Source organism: Leptonychotes weddellii, chromosome 9 (genome assembly GCF_054177405.1).
Source record: "Leptonychotes weddellii isolate Sample4059 chromosome 9, ASM5417740v2, whole genome shotgun sequence".
Lineage (NCBI taxonomy): Eukaryota > Metazoa > Chordata > Mammalia > Carnivora > Phocidae > Leptonychotes > Leptonychotes weddellii.
In genome coordinates, this window is record NC_138377.1 from 43,999,190 (window position 1) to 44,018,174 (window position 18,985).

Here is an 18,985-nt window from a genome sequence, read left to right on the forward strand (position 1 = left end):
TTTCCGGGAGAGAAGGCCATATGTAACCTCGGCAACAGTCATGGGATCCGTCAGGAAGTACCTGAGGCTCTGTAAGTCAACACTTGGTTGGACTTCTTTTATAGACCCATTAAAAAAAGGGTCCTTGCTGACAGCCACTTATACAGGCAATGAGATGTGGCTAGGTAGATGGCCTTTCAACCAAGCCTTGCTCTAACTAAGGTGAGACCTGGAAGAGAGAGCACCACCCTACAGAATAGTGGTTTTCAACCAGGGCTGATTTTTGCCCCCAAAGGACATTTGACAATATCTGAAATATTTTTGATTGCCACAACTCCAGGTGTGTGTGTGGGGGGGAGGGGCAGTACTACCGGCCTCTAGTGGGTGAAGGCCAAAGACGCTGCTAAACATCTTCCAGTGCACAGGACACCCCTAATGACAAAGAATAATTTGGTCCAAAATGTCAATAGTGCCGAGGTCGAGAAACCCTGCTGTAGGATTACAAGAGGAGAATTGGACCATTTACATTTCAAATTATAACTTGAAACAGTTTGCACAAAATGTATTTAGATGTTAAATTCTCACTCATAAAAAATTAGTATACATACACATATATATATATGTTCTCCTTACACTAAACTGTATCCCACCTGTTCTCCTCCTCACCTCATACCTGAAGATAGATCTGCCTCTGTCTTATCTGCCTTAGGGAAACTCTGGCCTGGACTTCATCATCGAAGAACACTGGAAAGCCTTTCCTGCCTTGATTTTGGTGACATCTAGCTTGCAACCTGATGTTTTGTCTATAGACTGATAGTTTATGTCCTCTCACAGCTGCTCTAAACTTATCACCTAAACATTCTAATAAAGCATATTATTTACATGACACATCAGCTGAATTCAAAGAAATCTCTTTACATAGCTCAGTTCTAACTGATATTATTATTAATAATAGTTGTGTTCCTCTAATTACTTATTAAGGATTGAATTATAAAATAGGAGCAATTTAAAAATTAAACATATTCTTACTACCACTTTGGTCCAAAATTAATGCATTCATACAATTAAATAACTGGAAGAGAACTAAGAGCTTCTCCAGTCCAAGTCCCTCATTTCATGGGATGAAGAAATTAATGCTCAGTTTCTTTAAGTGACTTTCCCAAAGCCAAAAAGCTAAGTAGTAGCTGAGCAAGGACTAGAATGCTGGGCTCCCATATCTTAATATAAAACTCTTTAAATTAAAAAATGCATTTCAAAAGATCCAAATTGCTAAAATAATACATTCCAATGCATTTTTACACATGAAAATATGAGTCACATATGTAATTATGATAAACTCTAAATGTTTTATACATATTAATATAGATATAGACACTGAAATATATACACATTTTTTCAGGCCTTTTTCTCAGGTAAGTTACTTAATTACCACTTATTAAACTTCTGAAATGCACACCAGTAAGTTGACTTCACACTTGTATACATAATCTATAGCAAAAAAAATTCTGAAATACATGGCATGCAGAAGAGTAAACTCTATTACTAACTCTAATGATTATAATGTGTTGACTCTGAATTTCCTATGAATATATTTTTATTACACTACTCTCTCAAGTTAGAAAAAAAAGAATTACAATACTAATGTGGTTTTCTTTGTACAGTTGACCCTTGAACAACGCAGGGGTTGGGGTGCTGATACCCCCCAGCATTGAAAATCGACGTATGATTTTTGGCTCCTCAAAACTTAAGTACTAATAGCCTACTGTTGACCAGAAGCCTTATCAATAGCATAAAGTCAATTAATGCATATTTTGTATGTTATATGTATTATGTACTGTATTCTTACAATTAAAAGTAAACTAGAGAAAAGAAAACGTTATAAACAAAACAAAACAAATAAATAAATAAAAAGCAAAATCAGACCTATGAATACAGAGAACAAACTGATGACTGACAGAGGAAAAGGGAGTGGGGAGGATGGGCAAAACGGGGGAAGGGGATTGGGAGATACAGGCTTCCCGTTATGGATGAATAAGTCATGGGAATAAAAGGTACAGCATACGGAATACAGTCAATGACACTGTAGTAGCGTTGTATGGTGACAGACGGTGCCTACGATTATGGCGAGCATAGATTAACATATAGAGTTGTTGAATCACCATGTTGTACACCTGAAACTAATGTAACATTGTGTGTCAACTACACTCACATTTTAAAAAAGAAAATGTTATTAAGAAACTCATATGGAGGGCGCCTGGGTGGCTCAGTTGGTTAGGCGACTGCCTTCGGCTCAGGTCATGATCCTGGAGTCCCTGGATGGAGTCCCGCGTCGGGCTCCCTGCTCGGCGGGGAGTCTGCTTCTCCCTCTGACCCTCCCCCCTCTCATGTGCTCTGTCTCATTCTCTCTCTCTCAAATAAATAAATAAAATCTTTAAAAAAAAAAAAAAAGAAACTCATATGGAAAATACATTTACAGTACTGTGTTTATTAAAAAAAATCCATGTAATAAGTGGATCCATGCAATTCAAACTAGTGTTGTTCAAGGATCAATTGTAGTCTAATAATATATTGTTTCTACAACTTTTACTCTATAATATATGACAAATAATTAACATATTTCTTTTTCAAAAAATTCATATTAATGAATACATCAGTTAATTAAAATAATAATCTGCCATCTATTTGATCAACATGAAAGTAATTTTCTCATTAAATTGTAAAAAACCTCTTCCAAAAACAAGTAACTACTAAAGCCATCCCCATTCTTGTCTACTTATCAAAAATATTAACATTATATGATACTTCCAATTTCTTAGCCTTTTCATATTATCAGGCAAGATTATACATTTACCTACTTTACCTATAATTTACCTAAAAGAGTAACATTTTCAAATATGCAAATATGGATGAAAACAGAATAGGCCACTTCTAACAATCAGACATAATTAAAATGATAATTAAATTACTTAGTTAACATCAAGCTTATTTGAAAGATCTTTCTTGATGATTTACAATTTTAATGGCAAACACTACAAAATCAGTGCTATATTTTAATACTCCAGAAATTCTTAACTATTTTACTATTCATTAACTTCTAGACTTACCTGGGTCTTGTTTTAGGTAAGTGTGTAAGTTGTTTCCAACCATTTGTTATGACATTATAAATCCAACCATCACCTGCAATTATGACAGTTCAGAAATTAAGATTAGGTCTTTGGGATAAAATTTAATTTTTTTCCCAAATTTATCTCCTACATTTATGCAACTATCTTTTGTGTGTATGCATATTTTCTCACAAAAATTTTCAGAGATATACAAAAGTAGAGTGACCATGACAATGAACCTTCACATACCCCAGATTCAACAACTATCAAGATTTTGTCACAGGTGCTCCATTTAGCTCTTTTTTGTTATGCCTGTGGCTCAATTACTCTAAAGCAAATCCTAGATCTCCTGTCATTTTCCCCATATATACTTCAGTAAACATTGCTTTAAAAAATACATTGTTTACAGAACCACAATGCCATTATCATAGTCAACAAAATTAAAATAATTCTTTTTTTTTTTTAAAGATTTTATTTATTTATTTGGGAGAGAGAACGAGTGGGGTGAGGGGCAGAGAGAGAAGGAGGCTCTCCACTGAGCAGGGAGCCCAATGTGGGGCTTGATCCCAGGACCCTGGGATCATGACCTGAGCCGAAGGCAGACGCTTAACCAACTGAGCCACCCAGGAGCCCCAAAATAATTCTTGATATCATATAATACCCAGAAGTTAAGCCCAGGAGGACACCGACTGAACTAAGAGTTAGGACATGGAATTCCCCACATGTCAATGACCAAAAACACCAAATAGGAATTCAAAACATTACAGCTCAAAAAGACATGATATTAAACAACCCCCACTGAAACAAATAGATGTCAGTTTTTTATTAGACTCCAAATCTCTTTTCATTAAAAACCTTCAAATTGGAGAAGCATAATCATCTGCAATAACTAACATCCCCTACTAGAAACTCCTGTTTCTCTAACCAGCTTTTGGAGTTTGTTTGCTGCCTGATGCATAGCTGATGCTCAATAAATTGTTGTTGAAAAATAAAAAGTTGTTTCCAGATCCTATATGGACTGCATAAATGAGGTTTCTTATGAAAACCCCTCTAGTCATGGAAAACTTCTGAGTTAAGAAAACACAAGACATCTAACCTATCAAACTAAGAAGTGGATACTCTTAGTCATTTGTCTATCCTGATGCCACAATTTTACTGCTGGGAAAAAAAAAAAAAAAAAAAACCCTATTACAAAACCATAGCCATTGGAATCAGCAGTAACAGGAGTTTAAAGATTCTGGCTAAGCACTTTCCTTTAGAGTTCTGGAACAAAAAGAGAAGCAACTGGCCTTCCCACCTTATATTTCCAGAGCCTTCTGGGGAAGACTGTTCTTCTAATCCCCATTCCAGCCTACAGTGTAAGTATCTGGATCAAAAATCAGGAAGGCACAGAATCACAGAATATTATAGTTGAAAGGGGCTTTAATTCATCTAGGTTCAACCATCACCCTTTCTTTTCTATATACCTAGGAAACAGGAGAACATGGAGAGCCAAAGGTACTAAAGCAAAGGGGTCTTCTAATTCTTAATACAAGCATACAGCTGGGGATAAACGTAAACCAGAAAATTAAAAAAGAAAGAAAGAAAGACACCTTACATATCAAATACAATTAAGAAAAAAGAATGAGATAATAATTGTAGGCTAAACTTTAATTGACTTACTTAATGGAATATTGTCTGCACTTAGTCCACCAAATAGAAAAAGTTTATCATCAGCTATTGGTGTTAAAGTATGCCATGACCGATGTTTGGGGTTTTCTCCATTAACAGGAATCCTGTGGCAAGGGAAAAAAAAATAGAAAAATCTAGTTACTATGTTAGTCAAAATAAAAGGTTTCCGATCCTCTGAGATTAAAGTAGAAAACTGCCTTCATGGGGCACCTGGGTGGCTCAGTCATTAAGCGTCTGCCTTCAGCTCAAGTCATGATCTCAGGGTCCTGGGATTGAGCCCCACATTGGGCTCCCTGCTTGGCGGGAAGCCTGCTTCTCCCTCTCCCACTCCCCCTGCTTGTGTTCCCTCTCTCGCTGTGTCTCTCTCTGTCAAATAAGTAAATAAAAAAACTTAAAAAAAAAAAAATCTTTCCATTTAGCTCATTCCACCTGGTCACAGAACACAGACTGAAAATTATGAAGTCAATTCCCAGTTAATTCCCAGTGCATACTTTGTATCATTCTTGTTGTTTAATCCATATAACTTCTTCAATTTTTCAACATAATTATTTTCATGTCTGTAACTTTTTATTGTTGGCCCATGTTTAATTTTATATTTTCAGCTGATTTCTTCAAGGATATTATGGGGTTTGGGTGTTGTTGTTTTACTTTGGTTTACTTGCTGTACAACTTCCCAAAGCTTCTTTCCACCTGAAAATGCTAGCTACTCTAGCTTCAAAATAAAAGTATGCAGGGGCGCCTGGGTGGCTAAGTCAGGTAAGGGGCTGCCTTCAGCACGGGCATGATCCCAGGGTCCTGGGATCGAGCCCCATGTCAGGCTCCCTGCTCAATGGGGAGTCTGCTTCTCCTTCTCCCTCTGTTCTGCACCCCTCTCATGCTCCCGGTCTCTCTCTCTCTCAAATAAATGAATAAAACCTTTAAAATAAATAAATAAATAAATAAATAAATAAATAAATAAATAAATAAATAAATAAATAAAAATAAAAATAAAATAAAAGTAGGCCTGGGTGGCACAGTCAGATAAGTGTCTGTGTTCGGCTCAGGTCATGATTCCAGGGTTCTGGGATTGAGTTCTGCATCGGGCTCCCTGCTCAGCAGGAGGCCTGCTTCTCCCTCTGCCTCTCCCCCCCAACCCTGGCTTGTGCTCTCTCTCTCTCTCTCCTCACTCTCTCTCTCAAATAAATAAAATCTAAAAAACGAAACAAAACAAAAAAACAAAGACACCCCAAGAAAAGAAAATGACAGGCCAATATTGCTCACGAACATAGATGCAAAAATCCTCACCAAAATATTAGTAAATCAAATCCAAAAAATTAAAAGAATTATACACCATGACCAAATAAGACTTATTCCCAGTATGCAAGGCTGTTCAACATTCAAAAAGCAGCTAATGGAATCCACCATATCAATAGGCTAAAGAAAAATCAAATGATCATATCAATAGAGGCAGAAAAATAGAAGCACTGGGTTTCCTGCTTAGCAGGGAGTCTGCTCCTCTCTCTCTCTCTTTGTCCCTCCCCACTGCTCGTTCTCTCTCTCTCTCAAATAAATAAATAAAATCTTAAAAAAAAAGTATGCAAACCACTCCAGTTCCAGAATAAACCTCTAAGATTCCAAAACAAATACTGTTCTATTTTTTTTTTAAAAGATTTTATTTATTTATTTGACAGGGAGAGACACAACGAGAGAGGGAACACAAGCAGGGGGAGTGGGAGAGGGAGAAGCAGGCTTCCCGCTGAGCAGGGAGCCCGATGTGGGGCTCGATCCCAGGACCCTGGGATCATGACCTGAGCTGAAGGCAGACGCTTAACCAACTGAGCCACCCAGGCGCCCCAAATACTGTCCTATTCTTAAAAAAATAAAAACCTAAGTACAAAAGTTTAATTTAGGAGGTGAGAAGATACCATTCTCCAGCATTCTGGAATGTCCCAGAATAATATGGGTCATTTGTGGAAGATATAATTATTTTTCCCAAAATGGAAATATTTTTATGGTTTGTGCTGACTATAAGAACCATTTTGGTGATTAACATAACAATAAAAAAATTAAAAAAAAAGAATCATTTTGGTTACAAAATGTTCAACAACCACAAAAGTATTTTTATTTCCACAAAAGTATTTTTAAAAAGGAGAGTTCTTTTATAATCCTGTCCTCCAGCAATAAGAAATCATAATAGGGCGCCTGGGTGGCTCAGTTGGTTAAGCGACTGCCTTCGGCTCAGGTCATGATCCTGGAGTCCCGGGATCGAGTCCCGCATCGGGCTCCCTGTTCGGCAGGGAGTCTGCTTCTCCCTCTGACCCTCTTCCCTCTCATGCTCTCTGTCTCTCATTCTCTCTGTCTCAAATAAAAAAAAAAAAATCATAATAATTTGGTATCTATCTTTCTAGGTTTTAATGTACATATAAACATATTTATTAAAAAATATAAATGGGATCATATATTCTATTCTGCAACTTTTTTCATTCAATTAATATGTTGTAGAATATTTCTATAACTTCCTTTGGTAATGGAAGCATAGTAGCCCACTGGGCAAATGTACCATGATTTAAACAATCCCCACTTGTGAACATGAGGGTTGACTGCCAGTTCTTGGTTTTATAATAATGTTGTAAAACAAACGCACACGTGCACCCATGTCCAGTTACTGTTTGGAGAAATTCTGGGTCAAAGTAGAAATTCCATTTTACGTTTTATTTTTTTTTTAAGATTTTATTTATTTGACACAGAGGGAGAGAGAGCAAACACAAGCAGGGGGAGCAGCAGGGAGAGCGAGAAGCACGCTCCCCGCTGAGCAGGGAGCCCAACACCGCGGGGCTCGATCCCAGGATCCTGGGATCATGACCTGAGCCGAAGGCAGATGCTTACCCAACCAGGCGCCTCTGGCTTGCATACTTTTATTTTATTTTACATTTTAAACATGTTACCCCCCCATTTTACATTTTAAACATATTGCCAAACTACCTTCCCGAAAAACTGTACCAATTTATACTCCCGCTAATTGTGTTGTTATAACCTAGCACACACTGGTTATTTGTGATTTTTTTTTTAAAGATTTTATTTATTTATTCAGGAGAGACAGAGAGAGAGAGTGAGAGAGGCAGAGGGAGAAGCAGGCTCCCAAGGAGCAGGGAGCCCGATGTGGGACTCGATCCCAGGACCCTGGGATCACGACCTGAGCCGAAGGCAGACACTTAACCATCTGAGCCACCCAGGTGCCCCTATTTGTGATTATTTTTATCTGATAAATGAAAACTATTATTTTTAGTTCCATTTCTTTGATTGTCTATAAGGTTGAACATCTTTTTTTTTTTTTTTAAGATTTTATTTATTTGACAGAGAGAGACACAGTGAGAGAGGGAACACAAGCATGGGGAGTGGGAGAAGGAGAAGCAGGCTTCCTGTTGAGCAGGGAGCCCGATGCTGGGCTTGATCCCAGGACCCTGGGATCATGACCTGAGCCGAAGGCAGATGCTTAACGACTGAGCCACCCAGGTGCCCCTGAACATCTTTTTTAAATAATTTTTGGGGGCACCTGCGTGGCTCAGTTGGTTAAGCATCTGCCTTTACCTCAGGTCATGGTCTCAGAGCCCTGGGATGGAGTCCTGTGTTGGGCCCCCTGCTCAGTGGGGAGTCTGCTTCTCCATCTCCCTTTGCTCCTCCCCCTACTCATGCTTTCTCTCTCTCTTTCTCTGTGTGTGTGTCTCTCCCAAATAAATAAAAGCTTTTAAAAAATAAAATAATTTTTGCCCATTTGTATTTCTCCTATGAGTTGCTCATTTATGTTCTTTCTTTGTCCACTTTTCTGTTGGATTATGTCTTTTTCTTACTGATTTTCTCAGTTCCTGTGGATTTAAGCCCTGTAAAAAATACTGCAAGTGCACCCAGGTGCCTCAGTCTGTTATGCGTCTGCCTTCAGCTTGGGTCATGATCTCAGGGTCCTCGGATCCAGCTACACATTGGGCTTCCTGCTCAGTGGGGAGCCTGTTTCTCCTTCTCTCTCTGCCCCTCTCCCCACTGGTGCTTTCTCTCTCTCTCAAATAAATAAAATCTTAAAAAAAAATGCTGCAAATATGACTTCTAATTTGTTTTTTGTTTGCATTTTCCAATTTTTTTTTAAAGATTTTATTTATTTGAGAGAGAGAATGAGAGAGAGAGCATGAGAGGGGTGAGGGTCAGAGGGAGAAGCAGACTCCCTGCTGAGCAGGGAGCCCGATGCGGGACTCGATCCAGGGACTCCAGGATCATGACCTGAGCCGAAGGCAGTCGCTTAACCAACTGAGCCACCCAGGCGCCCATCCAATTTGCCTTTTAACTTTGGTATAGTTTTCTATTTTTTTTTAAGATTTTATTTATTTATTTATTTATTTATTTATTTATTTGAGGGGCGCCTCAGTCAGTTAAGCATTTGCCTTCAGCTCAGGTTATGATCTTAGAGTCCTGGGATCAAGCCCCATGTCAGGCTCCCCGTTCAGTGGGGAGTCTGTTTCTCCCTCTCCCCCTCCCCATTGTTCGTGCTCTCTCTTGCTCTCTCTCTCAAGTACATAAAATCTTAAAAACAAAACAAAACAAATAAAGATTTTATTTATTTATCTGAGAGAGAGAGAGAGCACAAGCAGTAAGAGAGGGAGAAGCAGGCTCCCCGCTGAGCAGGGAGCCCACCGCAGGGCTTGATCCCAGGACCCCAAGATCAAGACTGGAAAGCAGACACTCAAACGACTGGGCCACCCAGGTGCCCTGGGGTTTATACCATCTTTAGAAAAACTTTCTCCATGCCAAGATTTTAAAGACAATCTGCTATAATTTTTTTTCTGGCAGTTTCACAGTTTCATTTTTAATAGCATTTCTACTTTAGAATAATATATAGCTCTGATTCTATCTCATTACACGAACAGCTGAAGTGATAGCTAAATAGATTTATGCTATTGTTTAATATATATTTTGAACTACAATTAAAATCTGACTTTTACCTACTTCATTATCTGTTTACTTGTGATGGCCCCAATAAACTCTTCCTTCATTTCTTCTACTGACCAGTTCTCAAGAATATTTAGTACAAAACCAGTACTTTTACATAATCAATTTTAAACTGCTGGTATTCTCATGTTTTATTTAGTTAAAGAACAAACTCTGCATTTAAATCTGTATATTCTTTGCTTAGACATATAATCTGAAGGAAAAAGATACTAATTCAGTTCTAGAGACTCAAATTTGGATTATGGTCCCAAAGAGACACACACACACACACACAAATGCCTTTTGATTAAAATATACTTAAATCTCAAACTTACCTTCCAGACCAAGTCCAGGTATCTAAGTTCAGATAGTGCAAATCATTCATCCTAGTTTGCTAAAATAAAAGTGTGTTAAGTTAGTCTGTATTTTACATTTTTCATGGGCTAAAATTTTGGTTTTAAAATTATTTCAGATTAAAAATAGACCATCTGCATTTTACTTAACATAAGAAGTTTATATATTGGGAAACAACGCTAAGTGTTAATCAAATTAATATAGAGCTACCCAATTAATTTGTCAAGGGGGAAAGGAAGAAATGGGTTTAAACTAACAGGATTTAGATGTTCAGAAATTAAACTTTTCTGGTTATGCACTGAAGTGAAGGATTCTTCTCATTAAAATATGATTTATAAATCATCTGTGATGACTCATGTATAGTCTGTTTAGGGGATGGAAAATAAATAAAAGTTATTACTGAACAGCACTTTAGTATCTAGATAATTTGAATAGTCATTTGTTCCCCAAAATCAGAAAATAATTTTTGTAAGAAGAATCACACATAAAAATACCATTTCCATTAAAAACACTAACCAAAACACGTCCGCCAAAAATATAGCCCTTATTTCCAAGAACTGCACATGTGTGCGCGGCTCGCGGCTGTGGAGGAACTCCATCCTGCAAGCAGAGATGAGAAAACACAGTGCAAAGCCCTGAAACATATCCAAGGGAGTCCCACTCCTACGCTCAGTATGAGAAATACCTGGCCACCAAATCACCATTACCCCTGTAATTCAATAAAAATCCTAATGCAGGGGCACCTGGGTGGCTCAGTCGTTAAGCACCTGCCTTTGGCTCAGGTCATGATCCCAGGGTCCTGGGATCGAGCCCCGCATCTGGCTCCCTGCTCCGCGGGAAGCCTGCTTCTCCCTCTCCCACTCCCCCTGCTTGTGTTCCCTCTCTCACTGTGTCTCTCTCCGTCAAATAAATAAATAGAATCTTAAAAAAAAAAAATCTCATGCAAAAGTTCATTCTAAATAGTAATGATTATAGATAAACACTACTCTTCAAGAATGAAATTTAGGGGTGCCTAGTTGGCCCAGTTGCTTGGCATCTGACTCTTGGTTTCAGCTCAGGTCATGATCTCAGGGTTGTAAGATCAAGCCCTGCCTTCCATGGGCGCTCAGCTGGGAGGCTGCTTGAGATTCTCTATCTTCCCCTCCTTCTGTCCCTCCCCCTGCTCCTGTGCACACTCTCTTTCTCTCAATAAATAAATCTTAAAAAAAAAAGAATGAAATTTACTCACCCTGATCTTTACTTTTTAAAGTGTTTTTCTTAAATGCCTGATACTATTTAGCAAAATAAAATTTCATGTAAATTTCAGCTTGAAATATAAAGATTTAAAAATCAAATTTAAAAGATTCTCTCTCTCCTTCCCACTCTCTCTCCCCACACCCTACCCCCACAGAGTTCATATTATGAGTAAGCAGTACACAGTGTAATGATCTCAGAGAATCTAAAAAATCACATCTGCCCCCTCAAACTCTTGGTGTCTCAAATTCTACAATAAGAACTTCACTCTTGCCTTAAGCCAAACAGTGCTTTACCACTTACTAAAACTCTTCCCATTAACTGATAACACTTTTCTATACTTTACTTTGAATAAATATATCAGATCTTTTCTCCAGAGAAGTTTTGGATTGGTGGGAAAAGAGACAATGTAATGGGCAGATGAATGAATGAGATTTGAAAGAAAAATTTTCTGCATAATTTCCATGTGTTCATGGTGGGTGCCTTTGTGTATGCATTTCAGTCCAAGTTCGAAAAGAACTTTTTCAACATTTTCAGTGCATTGGCTCCTGAATGTGGGCACAGGACATTTAAGCTCTACCACCAATATCATAACTCTCTAGACTTTTCAGGCTTACTTGAATGACTGTCTTGAAGCCAACACAGTAAGAAATAATTCAGATATTACCAATTTAACACTTAAATAAGTGAGAGAGAAGAGAACCTTTTGAAAGTGGTTCCTAGCCATTCCAGCAAGACAAAATCTTTATTATTACCCCATTCCTGATCTGAAATTTTGGAAAAATTATTCTACTATATACACATTTATTATGAAATAAATACCAAACTTTTTTCAAATGCATTTATTAGCCACCTAAAGCTTCTGAATAAACTGAGTTCATGTAATTCCAAACAAAAACAAAGAAAGGGCACTTGCATTAATCCGTGTGTCTAACTGCCTAAATAATGTACAATGCTTCTTAAGTTGCTTGAAATACTGAAAATAACTCAAAGATCCCTACTACTAATATATTGCTCTTAAGGGGTAAAAATCCCATATAGGAAAAACACTTTCAACCTTCCATTTTATAGATGACACACTAAATGGCTTATCTCAAGTACAGAGCTCTTTTAGGACAGAATTAGAATGCAAATCCAATTTCTTTTAACTTTGACACCAGTAATTGGTACACTCTACCATGCTGCCTTGTCTTTTGGTGCTGATATTTGGGAATAATGTAGTACTTTAAGAATGTGTCTAAAAAATGAAGAGATATCCAGCTACAGCATGTCAGAAGAACTTTCAGATAAAATATAAACAACATAAGAACTTATTTGAAGAAATCATCAGAGAAATTACAGTGAAAATCTTGGTAAATATGAACTAAAATAGGGTCAAAGTTATATAAGAATGTTGGAGGGGGGTTACAGACTGAGGTAAGAAGAGAAAGAAGGAGCCCAAGAACTAATTATAAGCTACCTCAGCTCCCTTATCCTCAGGAGCACGTTCTACCTTTTTTTTTTTTTTTAAAGTAGGCTCCAGCCCAATATGGAGCTTGAACTCAGTACCCTGAGAACAAGAGTCCCCCGACAGAAGCACATGCTACAAATATGCCTTTGAGAGCTGCAGACCCCTGCTCTTTCTCCAAAGAAGGAGAGGCTACAGATGCCTGAAAAAGATCCAGGATGAGTTTCAGTAGATCCAGTCTCAACACTATTTCTTGGCACCTGCTGGCTGACATAAAATTATCTGAACAGAGATAAAATGCTTTTATTTCATTAACAAAGACATAAATCTTAAAATTCAAATGGATGTATGTCATTTGTGCATATTAGTGGACAGTTTTGGTTTTGCCTGTTTAGCACTCCATTCTGCACAGTTCAGGTGACCTATCACCCACAATCCTCTGCTCTCCTCGGGTAGGCCTAAGACGTGAGCCTAGCCTATCAACCCCTTGGCAACAGGGACTAATGTTAAGAGTGGGAACCTGCCCAAATACGGCCAGAGTCCTTTTCTAGGACTAATCTGTAGACCCTGAAAGAACACAGCACCAATGGAAAGGACTGCTTGGATAGCCAGGACCATATTCCCTCCTAAATGAGGTGGCTGGTCTGCAGTAGACAGAATGAAGCTAGCATACAAAGAGAATCAGAGAGAAGCTGACAAAGAGATGGAAAATGTTGTGATGGTGTTGAGTAACTTGCTCTAGCTCCTGAGGCCCTAATCCCTGCAGCCCTTCCACTGTGTGACACGCTCCAAAATAAAACTTCCCTCTATGTAAAAATTCATTATGGCTTAAGCTAATTTGAATTTGGGTTTGCTAACCAGCACATGAAAAAGTATAATAATGTATTTTTATCATGCTTTAATTGCATGTAGATTTCAAGAGTTTATGAAATATGGGCTTTTCAAAATTGTGGACTTGATTATAAAAGGACATTAAAAAATATTTTATTTATTTTTACGAGAGAGAGAAAGAGAGAGCGAGCAAGCATGAGCAGGGTGGGGGGGGCAGAGGGAGAAGCAGACTCCCCACTGAGCAGGGACTCTATCCCAAGACCCCAAGATCATGACCTGAGCCAAAGGCAGATGCTTAACGGACTGAGCCACCCAGGCGCCCTAAAAGGACATTTTAAAAGTGCCACCATTAAATCAGGACATCACACTTGCACGTGAAGAATGATGATGGTACCCACTTTGGAAGATTTTTCTAGAAAAACTTAGCTAGCCTGGATAAAAATAGGTGATTAAAAAAAAAAAGTATTAGTGATGGTACTCAAGGGATTATATGATTATAAACTCAATTACTAAAATCCAAATAATTTAGCAAAAAAATATTCTTTTAAAGTATCAATGAGTAGGAGTGCCTGGGTGCTCAGTTGGTTAAGCAGCTGCCTTCAGCTCAGGTCATGATCCCAGGGTCCTGGGATCGAGCCCCGCATCGGGCTCCTTGCTCAGCAGAGAGCCTGCTTCTCCCTCTCCCTCTGCCTGCCTGCCGCTACCCGCCCCCCGCTTGTGCTCTCTCACTCTCTCTCTCTCCATGTCAAATAAATAAATAAAATCTTTAGAAAAAAAAATAAAGTATCAATGAGTATATAAATACAAATGTAACTTTCTACAATACTTACTTTAATTTCTGGTTGAAACCAATTCTGTGTCTTTGTATCAAATACATGAACATCATTATGCCATCCCCAGAAGATCTGTTCTTCCTAAAACAGGAATTTTTAAAATATTTCAAAGCTTATATTCTTTAGGTTATTGTAATAAATGTCATTGCATATTTAGTGGTGAAATAATAGACACCATTATAAAAATAGAGGTAAGTGTTACCATAGTCATAAAGCTAATGCACACGCCAGTGGCCCACAAAGTGTGGCCTCCATACCAGTAGCAACTTGTCTTCTCTTAGCACTGCCTGCAGTGAGTCATAAATTTACTTGTTGATAATCTTCCAATTCCCTCAAAGAATTGTCTCTGGAAATTGCAGAGGACAAAATGACATTTATATCTTGCAATCTGTGTTCCTAGAGTGCACGCTCAGAATTCCTAATCTTTGCAATTAGGAACCTTAGGGGACCATGGTTCCTTTTCCCAAAAAGCTCCAATCACTTCTACTTAACCAAGTAATTTGTTCTTACAGGTCAAACTTGGGCTTACTCTCTTATCTGCCTTCTAAGAGACAAAATTGTCAGCAGGGCAGCCATTTAGCAATTATACTATATTTAGCATCTCTGGATTGTTGAAATTCTCTATGACTGCTTTAGCTTGCCTCTGTGTCAATTTTAGGTTCTATGCCAGAAATACATCATTCATTTTTGTCAGAACTTGTCAAACAAGTTAAACACACTAAACAATTTCCTTAATTTAAAATATAAATGAAAAGAAAGCTACTTGTACACCAGAAACTTCAGGACATGATTCTTAGCCTAACTGTACTAGGAGAGAAAAAAAATGAGTAAAAATATGTAGATATAAGTAATGGGAATTTATATTTCTAAAAATTATCAGTAATACTATAAGTAACAAAACTTTAAAGGTATTTTATTTTAAAAACTCAAAAACCATGTAAATACATAGAGATCTTTTTAAATACCCATACACAAAAAGATATACATGAAATGTACATATATATTTACATTACAATGTACAATAACAATATATGCTAGTAAAAGGTAAAACAGAAGAGCTACTATGTATCTTGGTGCTAGGATCAATGGTCTTTACAGTTATCTTTTAAAAGGTTTCATTTTTATGTCATGTCTTATTTCATTAGTTTATTCTCTAACCAGTAAGAATAAGTAGGAAAGGTAATATCATGACCAACTTACTCACTGTCATAGAGAGGTCAGCCTGAGCTATGAATAGTTCTGGTGGACATACCTAAAAGGAGGTGTATGTCAGCAACAGCCATTCTGGTAGTCTATGAACAGAGTTTTTCCAAGTTGTGCTAAAATCTCTACTTGTCTAACAGAAACAGGTGTAAGTGATTAATAAAGTAAGACATTATTCTGCCAGGAGCCATGAAGGCTAATACCACTAGGTGAGAGAAGGTGAGAGAACCTCCTCCAACTGAATCTGAATCCAAAAAAGAGAAAACATGTTTTTTTTTCATAGTGTCAATTATGGCAAGTTAAACTGAGAAAGACTGGAGTCATTATTTCTAAAGACATTAAAATGATACTAAATTAGAGGAAAATGTAAACAGTGATTACCCAAGATGCATCATGAACATCAAAACAGTCTTGGAGTTCATTGTGTCTCCTACACCCATAGCCACCAAAATATATTAATCTGAAAAACAAATACAAAAGAACACACTTTAGAATTTCTATTTCCAATGTGCTCATTGAAATTTAAAAGAGATCATCTCTCTCACCCTAATAACCTAAACTAGCCAAATAACCTAAAAAACCATAGTTTAAAAAAAAATCAAAGAGAGAAGGGAAAAAAGAAATCTAAATGAACTAATTCCAGAAAGTGATGAACTCTCAATAGGAGGGAAGAGACCCATGCATGGCTGCTTTCATTCCTGGTATTACAGCAAGAGGAGGAAGAATCCAGGACAGAGAGGGTTTGTAAAAGAAATCACCCAAAATTTTAACAGCCACTTGTAGGCTGGCATGGGAAATTAGAATCTTAAGAAAATCAGCCACAGTGGGAATTTGAATCCACTCAACAAGTCTTTCACATAGTCTTCAGAAGGCTCACGCCAGTCATCAACAGGGTGAAAGCAGAAGAGAACTAAGCAAACATCTTTGAGGCAACATGAGCTTTAAACTACTGAAGTTTGAGACCAGGACAGGAGATCTGAAGGAAATACCTCAGGGGCATATCAAGTCATTATAGCACACAGGATGGCTGCCCTCAAAAGTCCCAGGGAGGAGGTACAAGGCTGAAAAAGATCTCCCAATGTACAGAAAGCAAAACGTGGACTGGAGAGCAAAGAGAACTCCCTGGTGACCCAAAGACCTCCAAATGAGGCTATAAAACAGGGAGAGATCTTCCACAGTTCTGAGGGTGAGAACACTGTGAAGTACAGCTGAACATCTTTAGATAATCTGTATGCAGTGCTCAAACATGGGGTCCTAGCAAAGGAAAGTCATGATCTTGCCTCAAAACATTTGAAGCCAGTTGGACAACAGTTGCAATAATCCCAAACACAACTCAACTACAAATGAGACTGACTGAACTACCACTCTAACAGCCTGAGAAAAACAGAAAAGGACATGTCCTTTTCTGGAGATAAATATCCCTTTTTCTAATACTTACTATTCTTTCATACAGAATCTCTGGAATGTGGTGAAAAAATTACAAGATACATGAAGAGGCAAAAAAAAAAAAAAGTGACCTATGATCAAGAGAGGGTTAATATAAGCTGACACCAAGGTGGCCCAGATAGTGGAATTATCAGACATGGCATCTACAATAACTATGATAAAGATGCTAACAGACCTAGTTTGTAAAATGTGGACAACATGCAGGAAGAACAGAGCAATTTCAGCAGAGATATGGAACCACAGAAAAGAACTACTAAATGGAAATGCTAAAAATGAAAAAAAAAAGATGTCAGATATAAAGAATTGATTAAATAGGTTTCGCAGGAGACTGGACATAGCAATGGGAAAGACCAGTGAACTTGAGACAGGTCAAGAGATTAATAAAAAGTATCCAAATTAAACTAAAGAGAAGAAAAAAGATGGGGGGGAACCCAGGGAGCCCAAGATCTGTGGAGGAATATGAAATGGTCTAATGTCATATAACAGGTATCCCAGAAGGAGAAGAGACAAATAAACGTGTAGAAGAAATATTTGATAATTACCAAGAGCTTCCTAAAACTGATGAAAGATGTAAACCCACCAACCCAAAAAGCTCAGCACACTCCAAGCAGGATAAATACAAAGGAAACTACAAGTAGGAACATTTTAATCAAATCAATGAGGAACAAATATAAAAAAATAAAGAAAAGCCAGGAGAAAAAAGACATATACAGGGGAACAAAAACACAAATGAGTGTGACTTTCTCACCAGAAAAATGGAGGCCAAAAGCAATGTAATAAAATCTTTAAAGTGCTGAAAGAAAAGAAAAAACAACTGTCAACCAATGGGTGGAGAAAAAATACACAAGGGAAATTAAAAATTACCTAGAAATGAATAAAAATGAAAATACAATAAAATAAACAAAAAAGAAAATACAATAAAACAAAACTTATGGTATGCAATGAAGGTGGTGCTCAGTGGGAATTTTATAGCCGTAAATGCCTAAATATTTTTTTAAAAAACATCTCAAATAAATAACATAACTGTACACATTAAGGAACTGGAAAGAAGAGCAAACTAAACCCAAAGATAACAGGAAGAAGGAAATAATGAAAAACAAAGGGGAACTAAACAAAACAGTGATTAGGAAAATAGAGAAAAACAACATACCAAAAGTTGGTTCTTTGAAAAGATCAACGAAATTGACAAATCTTTGGTTAGGTTGACAAAAAAGAAGAGAAAACTCAAAGCACTAACACTGGAAATGATAGAGGGGACATTACTATCAACATTACAGAAATTAAAAGGACTATAAGAGAATACTACAACAGATTGGATAAGTTAGATATAATAGAATAATTTCTGAAAAGACACTATCAAAAATGGCTTATGAAGAAATAGAAAAACTGAATAAACCTATATAACTGAGTCAGTAATCAAAAAACCTCCCAACAAAGACAAGTCCAGGACCAGATGGCTTAGGTGGCAAATTATACCAAACATTTACAGAATATTAATACCAACCTTCTCAAAGTCTTCCCCCCCCAAAAATGAAAAGAACACTTCTTAACTCAATCTATGAGGCCAGCCAACCCAAAACATTAGAATAAAAAAACTCTACATATGTCTGATAAGAGATTAATATCCAGAATAAGTAAAGAACTCCTATAATTCAACAACAAAAAGACAACCCAATTTTTAAAAGTGGGCAAAGGACTTGCATAGACATTTCTCCAAAGAAGATATACAAATAGCCAATAAGTATATGAAAAAATGGTCAACATCATTAGTCCCTGGGGAAATACAAATCAAAACCACAATGAACACCACAGCATACCCACTAGGAGAGCTGTTACTTTTGAAGAAGAAGAACAAGAAGAAGAAGGAGGAGGAGGAAGAGAAGAAAGGGAGGGAGGGAGGGAAGAAGGAAGGAAGGAAGGAAGGAAGGAAG

At 37.4% G+C, this 18,985-nt stretch overlaps 1 protein-coding gene across 3 annotated transcripts in view; it reads right to left on the reverse strand.

The window, feature by feature from the left end:
• Window positions 1–18,985, reverse strand: part of KLHDC1 (kelch domain containing 1) — a 48,201-nt gene that overhangs the window by 11,536 nt on the left and 17,680 nt on the right. For all 3 annotated transcript variants that reach the window (XM_006729620.3, XM_081830562.1, XM_081830563.1), the window contains exons 5-10: window positions 15,990–16,068; window positions 14,403–14,486; window positions 10,578–10,661; window positions 10,043–10,101; window positions 4,746–4,858; window positions 3,084–3,156 (exon numbers count right to left, since the gene is read on the reverse strand). In XM_006729620.3, coding sequence (XP_006729683.1) covers window positions 3,084–3,156; window positions 4,746–4,858; window positions 10,043–10,101; window positions 10,578–10,661; window positions 14,403–14,486; window positions 15,990–16,068 — 492 coding nt within the window. The remainder of the gene's footprint in view (window positions 1–3,083; window positions 3,157–4,745; window positions 4,859–10,042; window positions 10,102–10,577; window positions 10,662–14,402; window positions 14,487–15,989; window positions 16,069–18,985) is intronic.